Source organism: Mus musculus, chromosome 13, assembly GCF_000001635.26.
Source record: "Mus musculus strain C57BL/6J chromosome 13, GRCm38.p6 C57BL/6J".
NCBI classification, from domain to species: domain Eukaryota; kingdom Metazoa; phylum Chordata; class Mammalia; order Rodentia; family Muridae; genus Mus; species Mus musculus.
The window spans coordinates 119,384,540-119,409,611 of NC_000079.6; the positions used below are offsets into that span (position 1 = coordinate 119,384,540).

Below are 25,072 nucleotides of genomic sequence, written 5' to 3' on the forward strand. Positions count from 1 at the left end.
GTTTAGAGCTCACAGTTTTGGAGGGTCAGAACCCATGACCGCTGCAGCAGGGAGCATGGTGGCAGGCAGCCAGGCATGATGCTGAAGCAGTAGCTTCAAAACATGGGGCAGAAGAATGTTAACTGGATCTCAAAACATGCCCCACATGACACACCTCCTCCAACAAGGCCACACCTGCCAGGCAGTGGTGGCGCACGTCTTTAATCCCAGCACTTGGGAGGCAGAGGCAGGTGGATTTCTGAGTTCGAGGCCAGCCTGGTCTACAGTGTGAGTTCCAGGACAGCCAGGGCTACACAGTGAAACCCTGTCTCAGAAAAAAAAAAAAAAAAAAAAAAAAAGCCACACCTCCTAATCCTTCCCAAACATTTCCACCAAATGCTGACCAAGTATTCAAACATGTGAGCCCAGGAGGAATCCTTCTCATTCAAACCACCAAAAGTAGACTTAACAACAGCTGTACTCTAGTCACCTGTTCAGATCACAGCATGACAATGACACTAGTATACCAAACAAACGCTCAGCAGCTAACCCAGCAAGTTTCAGATCATTTCTAAGTCAAATTATACATACCGCTACTCTAACATCATTATCCATTATAATGAAACCACAAACAATCCACTTTCTAAGGGCTTGAAGGTTTGGAAACTCTGCTCATCAGCAAACACTAAAAATAAAGGGGCAGAAGCAATGTCACTTTTGGCCCCAACTCTCCTTAGCTGATGTGGTGACTACTCTGGAATTGCCTCATTTTTCTCGATGAGGTGAGGTGGATTTTATAAGCACCTCACTTCTCTAAGGTCAGGAAAGAGCTATTAGTCGGGTTCTATGAACATTTACTCTGAAAAGCCACGCTCTTTCCATCTTTAATTTTTTTTTTCCTATATTCATGATTGGGCAGTGCAAGCATATGGTTCAGTCAGCAGAGCATTGCTGAGCACACACGAGGCCCCAGATTCAATCTCCAGCACTAAAAAATAAATAGAGACAACTGACAGCCATGTTGTCATTCTAGTGCCCTCACTTATAATAAACATATGTGTGTTTTGAACTCAAAGTAAATCAAACAACAAAATAAGCATTTAAAAAACGGTAGTGTCTGGCATCTTTAGCAATGACAAAGAACTCTTTTTCTTTTTCTTTTTTTTTTTTTTTTTTTTTTTTTTTTGAGACAGGGTTTCTCTGTTTAGCCCTGGCTGTCCTGGAACTCACTCTGTAGACCAGGCTGGCCTCGAACTCAGAAATCCACCTGCCTCTGCCTCCCAAGTGCTGGGATCAAAGGCGTGCGCCACTACTGCCTGGCTGATGAAGAGCTCTTAATCAAACGTCTCTTGGCAAACCATGGTGGAAAATGTTTTATGACTGTCTTGGCGAAGTACAACACACACAGAAAATCTGTTTCTCCTCCATGTTCTATAAGCTTCAGAGAAAAACAGTCAGCACTCTCCTTATGTCTGAGCCAGATGTGCTAGCAAAAAAAAAGCTACAATTATAGTTCCTGTGTGGCTACTCCTGGGTAAGAAGTGATGTGAAGGGTGGGACTGTAGGTCAGTAATGGAGCACTTGCCTGGCGTGTATGACAATGGGGTACAATCCTCAGTCTCACCAAATAAAAAAGTACTTGGAGGCTGTGATGTCACTTTCATCTATTTCCATCCACTCGACTCTAGACAGTCTCCTCCCAACGTACCTGCTAGCTTTGCTCATGCCCTGCCTAGTGCCCCAAAGCATCCTAAAGAGTAAAAGGACACAGTAAAGCAACATGCTACAAGTTCACTAGAGATAACTCTGGTCCCATTGCCAACGTACACAAAGAACTATGGCTTATTAATTATCAATTACTTTATTATTTCTGGGGTTTTCTTTTCTGTAAGTAATAAATTTTTTTATTGAGCCAACTTTTAAACAGCAAAAAAAAAATCATTTTTAATTGGAAAGAGCAGAAAGCAAAGCTTCAGTGAACCATTATAATCTCTAATGTAATAGGCCCCATTTGAAACAAATGTTTTTAGCTCAATATGAATCACTACTTAAATGCTCACCTTGTATCAAATCCTCGGACAACTGCGCCCATCGACTTTGCTGCCCCCGCAGAAGCGAGCCCAGCAACGCCACCACCAACTATCAGGATCTAGGGGGTGGAGGGGGGAGAACAAAAAATGGTTCAAAGCTTGTGACCAGGTGATGGCAAAAGATTCCCAGGTGGTAACTCCTAGTGCCTGGTACATATTAACACTCAACCGGTGGTGCAGATCAACCATGGGAACACAGCAAAGGGTCTATCCTTCCGCTGAATCCCCAGTGATTTTTAAATTGATCAAAGAAACAGCCTCTGTCAGCGGGGGACAACTTCCCCTAAAAATAATGCCCTGGCAGTCAGCAGCATCTCAGAGGCCATGTAAGCAAGCACCGCCAGTGCCACGCATGTCAAAGATTAACCAGTTCCTTCTCAGTGTACAGAAACTACCACCAAAACACCAGGATGTTATTCCAACTCCCTCTCCCTCTCCAGCACCAAGGCTTTCCTGGGTTCAGAAAACTGTGTCCAAGATGGGCACAACTCTGACAGAACATGATAACTGCTATTTTGTGCTCAAATGCTTCTAGACATCTGGTAAGGAAATACAACTGAGGACCATCTTGAATGATCCATGTCTGAAATTTGACGCAATATAAGTAAATCTTAACCACAGAAGGATCCGAGCCAAGAGAACCCAAGAATCCCGCAGAAACTTCAGCCTCCCAGCCTGCAGAGAAACACTGAAAACACTGTTGCTTCTAGCCTTGAGCCGGCCTTCCTGGGAAAACAAGCCTCACTATGCATCCCATAAATGGCTTAGATTGAAGGCAACCCCGTTGTTCCTATAGGAACAAATGTCACCCACAGGAACAGGGACGTTTGTAAATTCTCACCATCAAATGTTTAAAAATAAATTTAAAATATTACACATGATAAGCCCCAACTATATTTAATTCTCCTATTTTTGTAAAAATGATTTGCTACATCAAGCCAATTACTTAAGCTGAATTTATTTCTTAACGACTTTTTATTTCTTTGTGTGCAAGAGGAAGGGGAGGGAAAAACATGTCACGGTACACACATAGAGGTCAGGGATAACTCATGGGAGTTGGGTTTTGTTTTTTTCTTTCTACCAGGGATTGAACATTGCTCATTAGATTTGAAGACCGAAGAAGCCTTTATCCCTCTGCCACTGAATTTAAACACTAGCAGACACAGTCCCCTTCCCGCCTTTTAACAACTCACTGACTCTCCCGTTAAGCCTCTTGGGTTTTTGGGCTTTTTTTTTTTCACTCTTTAGTCTAATATTACAAGTTTCCTCTCCACTGCCACACCTTCCTAAAAAGATCCTAACCAAGACTAAATTGTTTATCATTACATTCAACCAGTTTAAGTTTCTGGTCAGTTTGAACACCAGATGTTTCCTTGTGGTCCTACACAATAAGATAGAATTTTATATTTCAAATACAGGAAGTTTACTGTCTTGTGTACCGTATATCTATGGCATTCACATAAATGTTCTTGCTAGACATCCTGGCCTTTGTTTAAAGGGCTTGTTTTTCTTTCTGTGGTCTGTTTCACTCAAGGCTGCTTGGTTTTTGTTTTGGGTTCTGGTTTTTGTTTCTCTCGTAGATTTCTTGGTCGAACCATTCTGAGTTTGTTAAAAAAAAAAAAAAGTATTTAAGAACAGAAAGCAGGCAGATGGATGACTCCTTATATATGTCCTATGCCTCGACTCGGGCTTGTATTCAGTGGGCTCCCCATTAAAGGGCCATGACGTAACCTCCGATGTTGTAACCTCCCACTCACGGCTTCTCACTAACCCCTCTCTTTCTCTCTCTATTCCCAATCGGGATTCAGGAGGCAGCTCCCTTCCGCTGTGCCTTGATTGTACCACCTCCCATTATTTCCTGTTCTCTTGATGTCCCTCCCCTCCTCAGCTGACAAGAGGGAAGAAATCAAAGAAGTGTTTTCTACAAACTATGGGTCTGCAGTAATCAGGAAACACAGACTTACTGAATAATATCTTGAAGTTCTTCAAAAAGTAATAGTAAATTGACCCACAGGTCAATCTAGACAAAATCCACTTAAGAATTCAAATAAGTCAGAAACTGAAAAGGCAAAAGAAAAAAGACTAAACTTTTAAAACAAACAAACAAAAATGCCAGAATTTCTTTTTTTTTTTTTCAAGCAATATTCAATGTTCAGCTCTAAAGTTTCACTTTAAATTTCTAAGTACAACAGTAACATCAGCGAGGCTAACACACAGCAAGACATTTGAAAGTAACCATATTTTATGTCACCTTCAACTTGTCTCATTAAGAAACACTGAAAGTGGGGCTGGAGAGATGGCTCAGAGGTTAACAGCGCTGACTGCTCTTCCAGAGGTCCTGAGTTCAATTCCTAGCAACCAACCAAGTGGTGGATCATAATCATCTATAGTGGGATTTGGTGCCCTCTTCTGGCAGGTATGCATACATCCAGTACAGAACACTTGTATACATAATGAATAAATAAATAAATAAACAAACAAACAAACAAACGTGTGTGTGGTGTGTGTGTGTGTGTGTGTGTGTGTGTGTGTGTGTGTGTGTGTGAGTGTGTGTGTGTATGAAAAACACTGGAAGTTATACATACCTTCGCAGGGGGAACTTTTCCAGCAGCTGTGATCTGCCCAGTGAAAAACCTCCCAAAATGATTCGCTGCTAAAACAACAGCCTTATAACTGGAAAAAAAAAAAAAAAAAAAAAAAGACAGCTCTATAAAATAAAAGGTGGAGGACCATACATTACTACAACCTGTCAGTTACATAACTGCAGAAGCTCCCACAGCGAGGTTACTTCTGAGCACTGTTTATATACTTACCCCTCCGACCTTTACAGTCGCCCTCTGAATGAGTACAATTGCTACATTTGTTTCATAAACACAGACACAAAGGTGAAAGGGCGACTTGCCTGCTAGCACTAGGCTAGTCAGCAGCAGAGCGAGAAATCTGCCCTGGGCAGCATTCCTGCGGAGGAAGACTCTCACCCAAAGAGTTACCCAGCCGCTTCCTAACAAATGCTGCAGACTAGCCGAGATAGTTTAAAAAGTACAGACACCGAATGCCATCAGCGCCTGTCTTCGGGTGTCAAGGCTCCCTATCTTCAAACCGTGCTGTTCAAATGTTCTTTGGTGACTATGTAGTACTTACATTATACTAGGAGAGGTGTATCTATATTAGTTGTAACATTGTATGTAATATTTCAGTCTCAGAGGGGAAAAAATCACTACCTGTGATCAGGAGTGGCTGAAAACTTGGGCTCCTGAGACAGACCAAACGATCAGATCTGAGCAAGTTAACCCTTGCTCTCCTCATCTCTAAAACAAGAGCCAAGGGGTGTGTCAAGCTCTGAAAGCTATTGAAAGAACAAAGTCAACACGGGTGAAATATTCAGTGTGGTTCTTGTCCCATGGCAAATGCTCAGTAAATATGGTTTAACTACAGAAACAAGCTATCCAATGAAAACTAACAGCGAGCCAAATCATTTCTTTAATAGGATGTCTGGGGCCCACTATACTAATCTTATTTCCATATTATCTTTACCTAGTTAAACACAACTATTTGATTCTAAGACTCACGTGCTGGCTTTCAGCAAAACCTCTCCCTCGTAGTTGTAATACTTAATAAAACAATATAGAAAAACTCTATCATCACTGTCATTACTGTAACTTAATCAAAAACACACTACCATCACTGTTGTGACTTTAAGTTAGTCATAGTGGAACAGAAAAAATATTTTTTTTTTCAAGTGGTGTTTCTAAACACTCCGCCCCATCTGAGTGCAACCTGCCGTCCGTGGCGCTAATGGAACCTACTTATATTGTCTTGAAACATTCTGTTTGCCCAAACGATTCTGCAGCTAAAAACACTGATACAGAGCTGATTTTGACATCCTCCCAATTACATGCATCTTATGTGACAGAATCAAGAGCACTCATAGAACTCTGCATGGTACATGTTAAGCTCCACCTTGTGTAACAGTCACTCTTCCAGCCACTAAACATGGCAACAATTTCTTTTTGTGCCCCCCCACCCCACCCCGCACAGATTTTATACCACAAGAAATGATCTCAGCTGATCTTAGCAAACCATCTGCTACCTTATACTGAGGATAACTAAGTGTGTTTCTGTTCACTTACTCCTTGTATGTGTGCTGGTGTATGTTCATGTGGGAGCACATACATCAGAGGACAGAACCTGTGGCAATCAGAAGCCAACCTCGGGTGTTGTTCCTTGGGAGTCTTGAACCTTCTTTTTTGTTGTTGTTTTTTTGAAGACAGGGTTACAAACTTGTGCCCACTCATCTGGCTTTTTATGTGGGTGCTGGGGCTCAAACCTGGGTCCTCAAGCTTGTGCACTGAGTGCTTTGTCGGTGGAGCTATCTTGACAGCCCCACCAGTTATGTGAACTTGTTTTACCTTTAATATAATGGCAACCCATATGAGCAGGGTGAACAGCTGAAACACAAAGTAGATTCTTTGGCACATTTGATACGCGGCATGTTTTAAATGTTATATCTAAAACAGAAAACTTGGGCCAGTGAGATGGCTCAATGGGTAAAAGGGCATGCCGCGCAAGCCTGCCAGACAGTTCGATCCCAGGAACCCACATTTGCAAGTCTGCATGGAGGCACTAATTTGTAATCCTAGCACTGCCTTGGCAGTGCTTGGGTGTGGTGTGAAGCTGGGAGCTGAAGACTGGAGAATCACCTGGAAGGTGACAGAAGCAGCTAGCCTAGGGGACAAAGCTCAGTACCACAAGAGACCCCCTCCCCAGTAAGACAGAAGAACCTACTCCTGAAAGCTGTCTGACCACCAGATATGCTTGCCCATACTCACTCATGCACACACACAGACACTGATGGACTGAAAACATAAAAACCTAAGAGACTACCAGTTCATACAAGACTCTATGAAAAGGGTTTATTTATATTGGGGTTTTCTTCCCCATGCACTGCTTTCCCTTTAAATACTTTTGTTGGTGTGTCAATCACATTAGCTTAAGTCTTAATTTGGTTAGTTTCCTTGGGAAGCTGATTTCATGAGCATCACCCTATCCCCATATTGTTCCCATCCTCTCAGGTACTCAGTGGTCACTCCAGTCCCTCACAAGCAACCTGATTACAGCCAACTTCCTGTGAGCAGAGAGGAGCTTAGAATGCCTTTCTTTTCTTTTCTTTTTTTTTTTAAGATGTATTTATTTATTACATATAAGTACACTGTAACTGTCTTCAGACACACCAGAAGTGGGTATCAGATCTCACTACGGATAGTTGTGAGCCACCATGTGGTTGCTGGGATTTGAACTCAGGACCTTCAGAAGAGCCGTTGATGCTCTTAATCTCTGAGCTATCTCGCCAGCCCCCTAGAATGCCTTTTTTTATGTGACATTGCATGCAAGACACTTGGGGAGGCTTTCCCACTCTGTAGGCTGCCTCTGCCTTTGATTAAGTTTCCTTTGCAGTACAGAAACTTTTTTATCTCATGAAGTCCCACTTGTTGACTCTTGGCCTTGTTTCCTGAGTGACTAAGGTCCCATTCAGAAAGTCCTTACTGAGCCCAGAGCCTGGTCTTTCTCTGAGGCCATAGAGGTTCGGATCTAACACTGAAGCCATTGGTCCACTTGAAACTGATTTGAAAGTTCTGGGTGAGAGGGAAGGATAGAGTTTCTTCTATAGGTAGATGTCCAGTTTTTCCCAGCAGCAGCATTTACTAAAGATGCTATAATTTCTCTAATGCGTACTTTTCTCATCTTTGTGAAAAGCCAGTTAACTGTACGTAAAATGGATTATGGGTTCTTGATTCTATCATATTGATCAACATATCTATTTCTGTGCCAATACCATATTGTTTTACTGTGGAACTGGAGTATAATTTAAACCAAGAATGATCATGCCTCCAACAATGTTTTAATTGTTAAGAGGTTTGGGAAAGCCATATGAAAACCTGCTACTAATATATATATATATACATATATATATACATATATATACATATATATATATATATATGTATATATATATATATATATATATATATAAAACCCCTCTGATCTTTACAGTTGCCCTCTGAATGCATACAATTGCTACATTTGCTACATAAACACAGACACAAAGGTGAAAGGATGACTTGCCTGCTAGCAAGTTAAGGACATGATACTAGTACAAATGTTACATTGATAATGATAATTGTTTTCTGAGTAGAGTTAAGGCCTGCTCCAAAGAAAAAGATTCATACCTGGATACTTTAAATCTGGCCAAGAACCCGTGGCTGGAAAGCTCATAAGCCCCAGGGGTGAACCTACTGCTTTTAATGTACTAAATGGACAGAGGACCAAACTGCCGTCAAAATTCATGTCATTTTGCCCACAGAATTGTGCAGCTCTTAGACCACATCGGAGACTCTTCTTGGTATAAGGGATAGCAGTTATGCAAAAATTGGATTGGTCAGAGTGCAAAGAGCAAGTGTCTGTCAGCCACAGACAAAGACACCTCTACACACCTCCTCCCTCCAGATCTCACGGAGGACCACAGCAAAGCAAGGTTTCCAAGGAAGACCAGACCACTGCGTTCACGAACTGGCAGCAGCGACCTCAGCAATGGGGGATGAAGGGCTCCCCCCCACACACCCCCATCCCCGCCCCCTCACTGTGGAACAGGAAGGTAGATTCTGGAGGAGTCAGTTCTTTTTTTCTTTGATAATGTGGTCCCGGGTAAATTGACCATGCTCCAGTAGAGGGCCCTACAACCCATGGTCAGCACAAAGTGGTTGGAAGCTTAGCAGTGAATCGGGAAGAAATTAGGGAGAGGAGTAGGGAGTTAATGTGAATGGAAATACACTGTATTCGTGTATGAAAGTCTCAACGAATTTTTAAAACATTCTGTATTTTATTAAATACAAATAGAGCTCTAAAAAAGAGAGAGAAAGAGAGATGGGGAAGATAGCAGTGCTGACAGGAAATGAGATCTACTGCCACTGAGGTCTCAGAAGAGGACGGGCTCTAGTAAAACAAGACAGACTGTGACATGAGAGAAAACTCCCCTTTAATATGGAAATTTCCTTAATTCATTAAATACTTTGTTAACCCTCTCAAGGAAACCCTAGCAACATGAGCACCCTAAGCATAATGGTATGTGCCTATAATCTCAGCCCTCCGAAGGCTGGAGGCCAAGGGATCACAACTTTGAAGCCTGAGGCCATCCTGAAACTACACAGGTAGACTATTCTTTTAATTAGTTAATTAGTTAACTAATTAATTATAATACAGCATGCTAAGCACTCCTAATTTAAAAATCCAAAGTCAAAACTGTTCTGCGTGGGCCACAGACAATATTACAAGTAGAATGTCCCATCCCTAACCTCACAGGAAACATGCAATGGGTCACAGACCAAGCACAAAATGCCAACTTTGTATTTAAAACATCCCAGAGGAGGGGGAAAAACCCCTCTGAAATGCACTATTTCATTAAGGAAATTACCAAAATGTATATACAGAACTACCTTCAGGCTGTGTGTATAAAGTGTATATGTAACATAAATAAATTCCATGTGTACACTTGGATCTCAGGTCCAAAACCCCTCATTTTATGAAGATTCCAAAATTTGAAAAAGTCAAAAATCTCAAACACTTCTGATCCCAAATTTTCAGGGGTTCTCAACCTGTATTACATTAAAACACATGAATCGGCCACTGTCCAACTATTTGTGACCTATAAAAGTAACCACTTCAATCTGATGCATGTACACACAACGTAAAAATACCACCTTCTTACGCAGACCCTCAGACAGCTACTTTCTTTGATAGGTGTAAATACTGCTTCTAACCATAAAGATAGGACTTGTAACATATATTACTGTAACTACTGTGAAAGGAAATAAAACAAATCATAAGAACTAATTTAAGTATAAAAAGTATTGTCAGTCCCCAACAATTATGGTGAGGGTAAACTCTATGAGTGCCGTGCTACCTCGCTGTGGTTCTGGTCAACTGAAATGGCAAAGAATATACCTACCCAGAGATGTTGGCCATGGAACTGAGAGCATCATAGCCCTGAGCTATTGTCACTCTTGGAACCTGGTCCATCGCCAGAACTGTGGTTTTTCTTTCAGAAAGTTTATTGAGCAAGTCTGGATTTTGGGCTGGGTAGATGAAGCTAATTAGAGTTCCTGATGGCTTTAAAAAGTCAGCTTCGTGAGCGCCTAACGTCGGGTTCACCATGGGGGCCCTCACCTGAAACGAGAGCCAAATCACAGATTTAAACTACCAACACCTTCACAGTGGTTTTCAAGTAAACAGGACAATTTAGATAAGGCACTATTGTTTAGATGGTACTTCTGAGAGAGGTCTTCCATCAATAAACGTCTGCCTGAACTCAAGCAAGACAAAGGGTATGAACAAGTACACTATCTATCTTGTGACTAAAGACTTGTGACCTATTCTGATAAAGAGCACACACTGAGAGAGTGCACAGCACCAGGTCATCTGTGACAGCTACAGAGCACTGAGATACTACAAAGACTTTACAGTGAACCTGGTCTCCCCAAACGTGTTAAATCTGTGTTAAAATTACGAGATAGGGGGGAAAGACAAAGGGCAGGCAGATCTCTCTTACTGGGAAGGCAGCCTAGTCCACAAATCTAGTGAGAAGCCAGCAAGGGCTACATAGTGAAACATTGTCTCCAAAAAAACAAACAAATGAATGAAAAGGCTCAATCCTTACTAAATTTGGCAAACATGAATATATGAGGTAGTGAGACACTGGTAATAGATATATGGTATAGACTTATGTCACTTTAAGCTCCAGACCTATAAAGGAACACAATCTAAACTAACATCTCTACTGAATTAAAACTACTCTAGCTTCAATCCATTGTTCTGATAAGAAGCTTTGCTATATTCATTTTGTGTGAACCGAGCATAGGAAACACAGCCTGCAGGATTTACGTTTTAAATACAAAAAGAGAAAGCTGTTTCTTTCACTTCCTATCATGGCTTTTTCTTTCTTTCTTTCTTTCTTTTTTTTTCTGTATGTACCAAAGTGCCTTTGCCTGTTATGCCTGAGCTGCTGACTCCTGTGTATCTTGGCTGGGAACTTGTAACTCTTTGAGCAGGAGGTGTGGTTCAGTAGTGGGGGACTTAACCTGGCGTGTGTGAAACCAGCAACGCATGCCCAAAAATATCTATCTCAGAGATTAAGAAAAACTTGAGGGCTACTGTGACCGATCCTACTGGCCCTCATCAAAGGCTCAGCTGAGATCACGGGAACCCGAGACATCAAACCAAGTGAATGTTTCCCTAAACCTGTTCCTCAGAACAGGAACGGGCTTGAGTCAATAGAGAGTCCCTGGGTCAAGTACTTTATGAATGGGAGGGAAATAGAGACTTTCATTTTTGTACTAGCTGGGTAGAAGTCTCTTTTAATTGACGACATGGCCTGTTTATATACATACTTGCTGCTGCTGACTAGACGCTGTTAGGCTGGAAAGAAGTTATTGAACGCAGCCCAGGATACTGTGTGCAGCGCTAATAAATGAAGACAGTCATTTACCCCACATAGTGCTATTCTAGAAATAGCACGACCATTCTGGAGAAGGGAGTACTGGGCTGAGTGACCCATGGGCCAAGTGACTTTAAAAGGTCTTGAGATATCAAACAGCAGAATGTACACGCTAAGGAACTTCATAACTTAAAAAAAAAAAAAAAGATATGAAGTAAAAAAAAATCTACCCAGCTAATATAAAAATGAAGGTCTCCATGGCTCCCTTCCATGGTTTCGTTGAGAAAAGAGAGTGTGACTTTCAAATAGGAAAAGCTGAATGGGTAACGTTTAAGATGATAGATAAGCAAACTGCTCTGATTTGATCATTGTACATTGTGCATACATATATACTATGTATGTATAAATATATATACACACATATATTATACATCACTGCATGAATATGAATAATTGTTATGTGTCAATTAAAAACAAAAAGAAGAGCAGTAAGAAAATTGGAAGTGCTGGGTGTGGTGACTTTGATCCCAGCACTGGAGAGGCAAAGTAGGTGGATGTCTATGGGTTCCAAGCCAGCCAGGGCTATACACTGAGACCCTGTCTCAACAAAAGACATGACACTATGAATGAAAGAGAGAGGAGAGTAATTACTTTGACCACCAGATCAGAAGCCAGAACTTCCTTCATCCCTTGGATCTGGGCCCCTGCTGCTCTGTAGAGGTCATCTGGGAACTTGGAAGCTTCGCCTGCGCCTGATTCCACGACAACATTGAAGCCCTGCTTGACCAGGGCCTGGACCCCCGCAGGAGACAATGCAACTCGCTTCTCGTTTTGGAAAATCTCCTTGGGGACCCCAACTGTCAACTGCTTATATGGAATTCCTAAAAGCAAACAAAACGAACGTTTAGACAAAGCTAAAGGGCATGCTTCAGCGCAGACTTCAGGAAATGGAAATGGGCAGTCTGTCTTTCGAAATGTACGGTGCGCAAGCTGCTACTGAAAATAACGATTCACAATCACAATCCATTTACCTTGTTTGAAAAGTGAAACATTTTTATACAAACTGTCCTGAATGCACTAAATGTTTTATTTAATTGAACATCTTTAAGGCACATGATAAGCTTAGTCTATTCTTAGGAGAAAAATACCTGAGTTGAGAAATCACACAACACGCTAACTCCTCTCCTTCACCCTCTGAGATTACAGTCTTCCTGGCCTGGCCTTTAGGAAAGATAGAAATAAATTACTGCAGAATAACTCTACTATAGATACTTTGATGGCTGCCATAGCTGAAGTCCCTTTCCTGCAAATTTAGCCAGAGGAAATTTCTTATAGACTTCCAAGGCTGAATCCTGAGACTTGACCAGCAGCTGAGAGGCCAGCAACCAGGTCAAAAACAGTCATCTGACAGGCTGGGCATGAGAGAAGCCAGCAGTCACTGCCGATGAGATGACTTACACAGGAATTGTGGATCCAGAACAGTCCATGTTGGCCAGTTATTAACCTCCTACATTGGCTAGTTTAATGTCAACTTGATACAAACTAGAACATTTGGGAAGAGGGACTCTCAATTAACAAAATGCCACCATAAGATTTGCCAGTAAACAAGTCTGTAGTGCATTTTCTTGATCAGTGATTGATGTGGTAGACTCAGCTCACCGGGGGCAGATTATCCTGCATAGATTGATAAAACAGGCTGAGCAAGCCATGAGGAGTGGCCAATAAGCAGTGTGTTTCTCCATGACCTCTACTTCAGTTCCTGCCTCCAGTTCTTCCCTTGGGCTCCTACCCTGCCTCCTTTCAGTGATGGAGTGTGACCAGAAAGTTGTTAAGTTCCTTCCCGAGTTGTTTTTGGTCGCCATGTTTTATCGCAGCAACAGAAAAGTAACTAAAACACCTACCCAGTCCTGGTCTCTCCTAGGAGGTTAGAGTGGAGAAGCCACACAAAGGCTAAGAAGTGATCTGTGAGCACGGCTATGCTACCATCAGCAAGAAGTCAGAGTACCACTGCCAGGCTCCATGATAGTGGCTACTTAAAGAAAAACCAGCCAAAACTAGGAGGCCCGGAATGCCTTTCACCTCTCCAAGAAAATGAAGGGGGGTGGGGGGTGAGGGCTGGAGAGATGGCTCAGCAGACTGCTCTTAACTGCTGTGAGTTCGGATCCCAGCAACCACATGGTGGCTCACAAACATCCATAATGAGATCTGACACCCTCTTCTGGAGTGTCTGAAGTCAGCTACAGTGTACTTACATATAATAAATAAATAAATCTTTTTAAAAAAAGAGAGAAAGAAAATGAAGGGGATCTTGGGCCCCAAGAATCCATACAGCACACCCTCACACAAACTATATATAACCTGATTGTCATTCTGTTCCTTACAACCCAAAAGAAAGCATGTACCACAAACATCTTTATGCAGAGTTCGGGTTAGCTCTACCTATAGGACACTAGTTTCTTCTGATGCTTTAATCAATATGAAGCCATTAACACTTTTTTTTTTGGAGGGGGGCGGGGCGGGGGGGGGGGAACGCAGGGATTCTTTGTGTAGCCTTGGCTGTCTGGAACTTGCTTTGTAGACCAGGCTGGCCTCAAACTCACAAGATGCACCTGCCTCTGCCTCTGGTTCATCGGGATTAAAGGCATGTGCCCCTACTCCCAGCTATTAACATGTTTTTAAACAGTATGTTTCTACATAGGGTTTACTGTATAGTTTAAAATTTCCATTCTTGACACTAAATATGTAAAAAATTTGAATAAAACTGTAACTATGGAGTAACTCATTGAGACTTCAGACAGATTAAAGCAACTTGAAAATACTGGCACTTGAGCATAGTCTTATATTCCCCTGTTATTTACACACTAATAATTTACAGTATACCAAAGGCAGACAAATGCTTATTTTCTCCCTAAAGAGAGAGAAAAGCTGGGCAGTGGTGGCACATGCCTTTAATCCCAGCACTTGGGAGGCAGAGGCAGGCGGCTGAGTTCTAGGCCAGCCTGGTCTACAAAGTGAGTTCCAGGACATCCAGGGCTACACAGAGATACCCTGTCTCGAAAAAAACAAAAAACAAAAAAACAAAAAACAAAACAAAACAAAGAGAGAGAGAGAAAGAGAGAGAGAACCAAGAGGTTGACAAATATTAGATCCAGGTATAAAATGAAGTTATATAAGCACCCCTCTGCAGTTTGCCATTCATCTGAAATCCTCAAGTCGAAGCCCTGCATTTGGAAAGCCAAGGCAGATACTAAAGATGCCAGAGTTGAGTCAAAAGTATTTAGGAGGGCCAGTGCACACCCTGAATCCCAGTTCTCATGAGGAAGAAGTAAGTGAATTTGTATGAGTTCTAGGCCAACCTGGTCTACAAGGCAAGTTCCAGGCCAGCCAGGGCTATATAGCAAGAACCTGTCTCAAAAAAAAAAAAAAAGAGTCAACTTGAAATGGCTTCCACTAACCAACCATATGGTAATTTCTGTACCAAAATAGAATGAATGGGAGCTAGAAGGATGCACTGGTCTCCCAGAAGACCTGGGTTCGAGTCCCAGCATCTAACTGGTAGATCACAACTGTCCATAACTCCAGCTCCAGGAGGTTCTCTTCTGGGCCCCAGGAGCACCAGGAGTATGTGAGCGCACAGATATCCATGTAGGTAAAAAAAAAAAAAAAAAAAAAAAAAAAAAAAAAAAAAAAAAAGGCATAAAATAAAATGAACATTTTGGTGGCACACGTCTTTAATCCCAGCACTCGGGAAGCAGAGGCAGGTGGATTTCTGAGTTTGAGGCCAGCCTGGTCTACAAAGTGAGCTCCAGGACAGCCAGAGCAATACAGAGAAACCCTGTCTCGAAAAACCAAAAAAAAAAAAAAAAAAAAAAAAGAATAATGGAGTGGAACACTTCCGAAGATATTATAACCCACGAACTCATGTTGATTATCAGAAAGAGTACTAAGTATTTTAAGGGGCATGGCTCAACTTAGACCATGCAGCGTGATGGACAGAAGAGCAGCTTCCCAAGAACACCCATGTCCTACCACCTTTGAATCCATCATGCATGGCGCAGGGGAATTGTGACAGCAAACAGACTTAAGGGTTGGTGATCACTGGGCCTACAGCAGGGAGAATATCCTACGTTATCTGGAGAGCTTCATTCATGGTAGTCACAGAGTCCTTACGCATGGAGGAGAACTCCGAAGAGTCCTAGTGAAGAAGCAATGCGAGGTTGGTACATTGATACTGTCAAGATGGAAACCTGACAGGCGGAGGCGCTCTCCTGCAGCTGAAAGGTTCCCAGGACAAATGCAGAACTGTCAGCACTTGGATGGAGGCCCAGTGACAACTCCTTTGGACTTTGTCTTCCAGTGGGTAAAAAGCCAGTAGGCTTATGATTATTTATTACATCAGCGATAGAAAATTAACACATCAAGGAAACCAGGCGATTGATTATTAGCAAAACTAGTAAGTAATGGGAAAGAGCATTTATCCCACCCTCCTCCCCCAGGTCCACTTCAGGGCAAGTGACCAACAGAGAAAATTTGTTTTCTTTATAGAAAAATTCTAGCTGATGAATGAAGAAAGAATGATGGAGTTTCACCATTTCGAGAGTCCTAAAATCATGAACTTATGGCAGAAAGAATCTGAGTGGGAAAAGCTGATGGGAACTTCACTCATATCAGAGACACCACAAGGACAATAACACCCACACTGTCCAGGTGGTCTTCCCGATGCAATACAATAATATACAACACTACCAGTGGGGTGTTCTTGCCTGAAATGTATCCTTATGCTTAAGGAGCCTTCAGGTCTAGCTAAATATTACCAAAAAAAAAAACAAAACAAAAACAAAAAAATGGGGAAAAGAAACTGACTCAGCAGAACCATCATCGGAACTCATTCAGTCAAATTTAGAACACTGGAATTTCTACTCAGCAACAACTGTATTTTTCAACATGGGAGAAAATAGGGAAGAACAGCAGAAAATGTAACCAAGTGGTAAATATCTAGCTGGCATGTCTGAAGCCCTAAGTCTGATTCCCAGGAATGAAAGAATTAAAAAAAAAAAAAGTTTCTTATATATCTGAGGTGGTTAGAATAGAAATGTATTTGAATGACTGGAAAGACTCCTGTGTTTGAATGTTTGGCCCAGGGGCTGGAGAGATGGCTCAGCTGTTAAGAGCACTGATTGCTCTTCCAGAGGTCCTGAGTTCAGTTTCCAGTAACCACATGGTGGCTCACAACCATCTGTATTAGGATCTGATGCCCTCTTCTGGTGTGTCTGAAGAGAGTGACAGTGTGCTCACATAAAATAAATAAATGTGATAGCTTGAATATGCTCAAAAAAAATGCTTAACCCATAGAAAGTGACACTATCAGGAGATATGGCCCTTGGTGGAGGAAGTGTGTGACTGTGGGGTACAGGCTCTGGGTCTCTTATGCTCAAGCTACGACCAGTGTGGCACACAGTCTCCTGCTGCTGCCTGCAGACCAAGATGTAGAAGTCTCAGGTACCTTTCCAGCAGCATTCCTGCCTGTGTGCCACCATGCTTCACACCATGATAATAATGGACTAAACCCCTGAAACTATAAACCAGCCCCCTTCATAAGAGTCATGGTGTCTCTTCACAGCAATGGAAATGCTAAGACAATTATCATAAGATACATGAGAGATAGCAAGCAAACTTAGTAGTGTAGGAACTCTAGACCATTCTTTGAATAAATCTACTATAAAAATAGAGTAAGAAGCTGGGTTTGGTGGTAAACACACCTTTAATACAAGCACTAGGAAGGTGAAGGCAAATGGGTATCTGAGAGCTCAAGGCTAGCCTGATCTACATAGGAAGTTCCAGAACAGCCAGAATTATAGAGAGAGAGACACTCTCTCAAAAAGAAGAGGAGGAGGAGGAAGAGACAGAAGCAGAAACAGTGGCAGCAACTGGAAAAATAGGAATACTGACTGAAATTACTTTTTATGCTTTTCAATGTGTTAATTAAATTAACATTATAGAAAAAAATCCTTATCTGTTAACATTTTTTTTCTTAGACAGTTGAGAAAATAAAAATCAAAAGCTAAACAAGGAAGATTTACACATATTGCTGCAGAGGTCTTTGATATCCATAGATCTAGTCACAAGTCCAATTCTCCAGTCCTCAACAGTCATTTGCCTCTATCTTATCAATTTTATCACTAGGTGAGCGGCTTTCCCGAGCAGATTAAATGCAAGTTTCTGAAGATTAACTTGGGAGTGATAAGGGAAAGGTACACTGCCAATAGAGATTTGTCACCTGAGAACATGAACAAGGCTATGAAATCTATTCAAGGTAGCAGCTCCTTGGTGACTAGAAAGGAGTCTTGCAAGCCCTAAGAGAGAAAAGAAACGTTCATGCCGCCCTTTCATCTTAGGTGCTAATCACCATTCTTAGCTGGGCATACTGCCATCTGGAACAAAAACGAAATGTCTAAGTCTTCCTGACAAACATCCACATGCTTCAGGTCCACTCAGTGAATGACAGACAGTGTACTAAGACGGTCCTCAGGAAAAATACTAACGGAGAGGTGACTCAGCTTAGAAGGTGACCTCTGGAGCCTCTCCTCCTTCTAGCCTGTACCTACAGCAGAATCAAGGGAGAGTCCTATTACAGAAGACCTGATAGGCCATTGGGAACCTTCAGTCTTGTTCAGTATGAGCTGAGAAGACAGTAGTGATTTTGAACAAAGGACTGGCATGCTCTTTTAAAAAGGGTATCACATTGCCATGTGCAGGGCAGACAGTAGCGGGGCAGAGGCTGAAAGCACAGAGAAGGTTTAGGAAAGTAACACACCACTTGAGTGGCAGATGATGGTTGGAACCAAAGAGATAAACGTGGTAAGGGTGGAGCTGGAAAGAACGCTCAGTGGTCAAGAGTGGTGGCTACTCTTCCAAAGGAGTCACATTTGGTTTCCAGCATCCACATCAGGACATTAACAACAGCCTGGAACTCCAGTTCCAGGGGACCCAACACTGTCTTCTGGTCTTAGAGGACACTTGCCCACATGTGCACATACACATAGCTAGACAGACAGACAGACAGACAGATAGATAGATAGATAGATAGATAGATAGATAGATAGATAGATAGATAGACAGATAGACAGACAGAGATACAGATACATAGATACACATAGATACATAGAGATACATAGATACAAAACCAAACTGAACAGTAGCTGCTAACAGCATGGGGGAAGACTAACATCTCTGACCTGAACTGCAATGAGGTTGCTTTTTACTAAAGCAAGGAGCATTACTGTAGATCAATTAACACACTTCCTTCCTAGGTCCTGAGCAGTAAATTCTATCTGGTACAATTCTCCAATACCTACACGAAGCAAAGAAAGGGCTGGAAAAGAAATGGTTTGGTTACTATAAGCAAAAGGCACACAACCAGTTAATCTTTCTATTTTCCCATCTTTTCCCATTAGTTTTTATCTTCCCTGTTAGCAATAGCAATCTGGAATTTCTATAAGTGGAAACTATGAAAAAACGCTGTTGTGAATTTGGTCTAACGCTTATATTATGTTAACTGGGTTCCCAAAATTGCACGAGAATCCGCATGCAAGACACCGTGGGTCCTTGATTTTAATTGGTAAATAAACTTGCTGGTGGCCAATGTCTGGGCAGGGAGACAGAGAAGAGACGGGACTTTAGGCTTCGCAGGCAAAGGGACCGAGAGAGGAAGAAGGATTTAGAAGTGCCATGCCAGGAAAGGAGTAAGGTCCAGGCCTGATAGCTGCAGAAGAGAGAGCATACCAAGCACATAAGAGCCAGGGAAAAGCACACCCCCTCCCCCATGGAATCGAGGACAACAACAATAGAATATAGATTTTAGTAAATAATAATTCGGGACTGTGGGAGGAAAAGAGTGTTAGCCATGTGGAGGTTTAGGAGTGGCCCAGCCATTGAGCTGTTATTTTGTTTGTTTGTCTGTTTTGTTTTGTTTTGTTTTGTTTTGTTTTGTTTTTCGAGACAGGGTTTCTCTGTATATCCCTGACTGTCCTGGACCTCATTTTGTAGACCAGGTTGGCCTCGAACTCAGAAATCCACCTGCCTCTGTCTCCAGAGTGCTGGGATTAAAGGTGTGTGCCACCACGCCCAGCCATTGAGCTGTTTAAGACATACTAAAATATAAAGCTGCAATTGTGTCTCTCATTTGAGAATCCAGAACATTGAGGCGGGCAGTGAGCAACACACCACTGCTGCTGCTGTAGCTGCTGCAGCCGCTGCCTCCGACACCACCACCACCAGGTCCATTAGAAAAGAGATTAATAACTACCTACAACAAAACACTCCTTTGTGTTTTCGTTGCTGTTGCTGTTGTTGTTTTCCATTTAAAATGACCACTCACAAGCACCAGACTACAAAACTTATTGTGTTTTCCTGGCTTGTACCAAAGACCTGAAGCACACGGTGAAGTTGAGTTTTACCTGGCTTTACCGGGGATTTACACCACAGTGCCTGGTGAGTACGAAGCGTTCGTACAAAGTCTCTCTTCCCAGGTAGAACCTTAGAGGACCCCAAGTTGCTAAGGAAAGGACATGAACAGCCAGCCACCACCGTCTTCAGTAGGTGCGCCATGCTGCTTTATGCTCCCAACGTTTCGGATCCCCAATTCCTTGAAGGTGGATTACTAAAAAGAAAGAGAAGAACATGTCTATATGCCAAGAAAAAAGTTACCTTGTCATCTGAGCACACAAAAAAAAACATATATAAAATGTCCATCCAAAGGGTCTGCGTCCGGAACACATTTGTATGCCTCCATCTTCAAAGAATTTAGTTGTCAAGTCTTTTTTTACTTGTGGACAACACTTCAAAAATCTGTTTCCGATTCAGCATTTAAAACTTCAAATCCATTTTCTACCTAGAACTGGGATTATAAACTCAATAGTCAATTCCAGGCCTGAGTCACACAAGTAGGTGTGTGTGTGTGTGTGTGTGTGTGTGTGTGTGTGTGTGTGTGTGTGTGTCTATGTACGAGCCTGTGTGTGTGTCTGTGTGAGTGTGTCCGTGTGTCCGTGTGTGTGTGTGTGTGTGTGTGTGTGTGTGTAGCTAGAGAGCTTGTATAAACACACCCATACAGATAAACCACATCTTACACTAAAGTTATCCTCTAAGTCAACATATTTGTCAAAAAGGTATATATAATCAAAGTTACATTTGAATTTCCCTTAAGTTAACTAAAAAACAATTAGCCATTAGGTCATACAAAATGCATTGCTAGCTTAGTTCTTCCAGTGAGATCTTCTGATCCATGCCTAAATAAACATGTGATTCATGTTTACCTCTCAATAAAGTAAATACACATAGAATAAGACAGAAAGAGAGAGAGAGAGAGAGAGAGAGAGAGAGAGAGAGAGAGAGAGAGAGAGAGAGAGGGAGGGAGGGAGGGAGGGAAGGAGGGAGGGAGATCCCATAGTATCTTTACTAATGCAGTCGGTGCTTGCAGATATGGGTATAACTGTAAACTCTTTTGAACACAATTCTCAACAGTGGCCAGTATAATTTACAAGTGTTTTATAATAAAGTTTATTTCACCAAAATGTGGCCACTTGTTGCAGATTCTAGCAGGACTGAGTAAAGTATCACTGTTGATTCTTCAGCTACCTTTGCCCTCTTTGGCAGATCCCCATGATGCACAGCAGGCACACCTACATTTCCCATGTTCCTCTACTGCATCCCCAGTGTTTCTCAGCATTTGCTTTGAGAATAGGATAAAAGCAGAGGGTCTGAGGTCTATCAGTCAAACCTGGCTAGCACTACCCACTATGCCTACAGGCTCTGATCCAAGAGATGGACTCTCACAGGGCCAAGCATCACACCCAAGCAGGCTCTACAACCAATTTTCCAAGCACCAGAGAAGTGTTTAGCTGATTTTAAATCCCAAAGCTGTTACTAGAACTTCCTAAATAAACTTTAAAACTTTGAGAAGGAACATTGGTGATGGGAATTATCAATCCAGGAGTTGCCTATTCATAGATTCATTAAATGCCCTTTAATTAAACATGGCCCCAGGGCAGAATCTCAGAGGCTATTTATTTCTCTTCTTGGGTCATAGCAGCTCCCTGCAAGCACTGTCCCCAGTGAGTTGGTAAAGCTTCTCCAGACCTCATCAGCAAATAAATGAAACTGGCCCAAATGGAGCCCCCCTCCAAGCCCCTCCCCCCTGCATTGCCCAAGCCTGTCACTTCCTGATTGTTTAACCTGAACTACTTAGCGCTTCAATCCACTAACCCATAAAAGTGGTAGCAAGCAACAGCTTGCTGAGGTCGTTTTACACTCTAGAAAATCCATGATTGTCTTGCCTACTTGGAAAATAATAATTTGATGTAGAGCAGATCGGTAATAGGGGCACCATATATCAGAAGCCCAATCTAAAAATAAAAAACTTAAAAATAAAACTACTTTATTAGGCATTAAACACATAAATCAAAGATCAGGAGGTTTACTGGCAAGAAAAGGCCCCTACACTTGCCCTATTTTGAATATAAATGGTTCTGAAAGGGATTCAGAAAACATCTCAACCATTGTCTAGTCCGCGTTTACGCCAACAGAGTTAGTTCCCCCTTTTCTTCACTTTGAAATTCTCTATGCACTTCCATGTACTTCTTAAGCCTTGAATTCATAATGAATAAAAAATAATAATTTCGCAACCCCAAGTTTAAAAGAATAAAATGCCTATTTTAGCATGGCATTCATTAAACCACTTGGTGTAAGTTATAAGGATAAGTGCCTCCCCAGAGATTGATGTGTGTGATGCCAAGGACAGGATCCAGAACCATACACTTGCTCTGAGAGCACACTGCCCCTGAGCTACATCCTCAGCCTTCCCCAGTGTTAAAACCCTCTAGAGTAGCAGTTCTTGACCTGTCAAAACCCCTTTGGGGGTCAAATGACCCTGCACAAGGGTATCAATCATATCAGATATCCTGCACACCAGATATTTACATTACAATTCAGAGCAGTAGCAAAATTACAGTTATGATGTAGCAACAAAACTAATTTTATGTTTGGGGATCACCACAACATAAGGAACCGTATTAAAGGGTCCAAAGCATTAGGAAGGTTGAAAACCAGCACTCTAGAGTCTAGGGAAAGCACCTGATCTAGCAAAAGAAGACAGTAAAGAGATTAGAGTATACTCTGGGTTGGAATCCGCTTCTCTACCTTTATCCAGATGTGTCCTTCTCAAATCACCCAGCTTCTCTGTCTTTAAGGTCAGAATTATAGTAAAAACCTACCTCATAAAGGTCTGAGGATTAAAGTAGCAAAGTGCCCTGATCACTGGTTTGTAGAGAGGATTAAAGAACTCAAGATCCTGGTGAGTTACTCCATTCACTTTGTTATTTTTCATGGCCCACTGCTTTGCATTAAACAGAGTAAGTCAGCTAATACTTTTTGACTGAACACTTAAATAACTAGGGCTGGGTATCCTGAGGCCATTCCACAATATATTTCTGAAACAGTTTCCAGACTCTTCCTTTGAAAATAAAAACTTTGTATAGCCTCGTAGAAAACTGGCCCTATCTGTTTGCTTATACTAGAATAATCCAAAACTGTCCCTTCAATAAATTAAAAAAAAAAAAAAAAGAAAGAATGAAAATGGAGCTGGGGTGGTAGCTCATGATTGTAAATGCCAGCATCGGAGAGGTTAAGGCAGGAGGAGCAACTCAAGTTCAAAGCCAGCCTAGGCTACACATAGAAGTTCGTTCAAGCCAGCCAAGGCTACAGACCGAGATCTTCCTCGTCTCGAAATAAAAAAGTATAATAAGAATAATAAAGTAAGAAAGGAAAAATAACCAAGATTTGCCCAAAAAAGGGGGTTCAGTGGGCAAGCAAGCCCCATGCCTCCAAAGTTTTCTAAGGACTGCACACTACCGTAGGACAAATAAAGGGCACCTGCAAGCATAAACAAAGTCATGCTTTTAAAAGCTAGGCATACCAACAAGGACACAATACCCTATCCTGGCAGGCAGCGTGACCTCTCCCAAAGCCACTGCAGCCATGGCTCCTGTCACAGGTGCTGCCCCTCCCTCAGCAACTAAACTGCCACCCTCTGGCACGTGCAGCTGGACCGCTATTTATAACCTCCTGTGGAAGCCCATTGGCTCTGGCTACATAGTAGTTATTGTGCCTCTCAAGTTTGAACCAGCTCTGGCCAGAACTACACCCTGACCTCTAATAGAGCCCACCGTGACTTACCAATCCAAACCCCTTTTTCTCAGTATTCAGAAACTACCACCAGTCAGCCCGGACCTACAGTCACATCTTTTCCTATACACCTAACTGGACACCCCGCCTGAACACTCTCAAAGTTCAAGTACAACTTAGGAGCGCCCAGCTGTCATTCTTCTAGGTAAACCATTCATCGAAAGTCCTCTACGACCTCTCTTCCAGTCCCTCTAAGGGCCAAAATGACTACGTACAACTTTTGCAGCCCTTGCCCCCACCCCACCCCCACCCCAGGATCCAAGATCTGCACCTGCACAGCTGTCACTTGCTTACTTTGTCTTCTGCCGGGACTCCGTTCCCACCTCTACCCTCTCACTCCTTTCCATGTCACCCCAATAGAACGCACACACAAAAGGAGCCCCGAGGCATATACCGCATTCCTTCTCCGTCAGTCTCCTGCAGGAGCCTCTGCGCCCCACTTGCTAGACACAGCCGACCCCGCCCCCCTGCTGCTCTCTCTCGGGTCCCCTTCGCCGAGGGACCGGGGATCTGCGCTGGCTGCCCGCCTTTTCCAGCAGCCCCTAGGCGCTGCAGGGCTGGTTGGCTCACCTGGACCGGCAGGCGGGACAGATGGCGACCCCGGGCTGCGAGCAAACGCCACGCCGAGCTAGCAGACCCGGGGTTGGCCCGCGGCGTTGTGCCTCCAACCCGGAAGAACAGCCCCAACTTTGAGGCGGCGGCGGCGACCACGTGACACAGGGCTGCCTAGACCCGGACCCGCGCCCCCTTTCGGCACCCCTTCTCCCCCTCCCCGAGCCTCCTGCCAAACCCGCTTGGCCCGATCGCCAGTCTGCAAAGGAGAAAAAGACTCCACCAGATGCACGCTTACAGCGCAGCAGCTGGTCCCCTCCGGGTGGCCGCTGAAGCCCCTTTGTCTCTGCCAGGGCCCCAGGCCCGCAGCCCCGCCCCCTTGCTCTTGCTCAATCGGCCTCTGTCAATCAAACCCGATGCCAAGCACTGCAACTCAAGTTTTTAGGAATTCGTACCTCTTCTTTCCCCCCAGGAGACTAAGTTACAAAGTGTGATTTCCTCACCGGTCTCCCAGCAGAGCAAATAAACGGATACTATAACTCCACTCTTGGGCCGGACTTTTCCTCTAACTCTCTAGGAAAAAAAAAAAAAAAAAATCCGAACTTCTGTAACTGGAGAAGACTTAGGCGGGAGGAAGCCGAGGGCGGGAATGGGGGCGTTGTTTTTCCATTCTGGACGGGGGTGGGGTTAAATTCCTCACAAACGAAGTCAAGGCCTGAAAATGAAC

General features: G+C 42.8%; 1 protein-coding gene across 1 annotated transcript in view; it reads right to left on the reverse strand.

The window, feature by feature from the left end:
- Nnt (nicotinamide nucleotide transhydrogenase) overlaps nt 1–24,718 on the reverse strand; it is a 73,731-nt gene extending 49,013 nt beyond the window's left edge. The window contains exons 1-6 of the mRNA NM_001308506.1: nt 24,364–24,718; nt 20,013–20,215; nt 12,208–12,437; nt 10,072–10,289; nt 4,655–4,742; nt 2,040–2,128 (exon numbers count right to left, since the gene is read on the reverse strand). Coding sequence (NP_001295435.1) covers nt 2,040–2,128; nt 4,655–4,742; nt 10,072–10,289; nt 12,208–12,437; nt 20,013–20,163 — 776 coding nt within the window. The 5' untranslated portion in view covers nt 20,164–20,215; nt 24,364–24,718. The remainder of the gene's footprint in view (nt 1–2,039; nt 2,129–4,654; nt 4,743–10,071; nt 10,290–12,207; nt 12,438–20,012; nt 20,216–24,363) is intronic.
- Between the last annotated feature and the right edge of the window lie 354 nt (nt 24,719–25,072).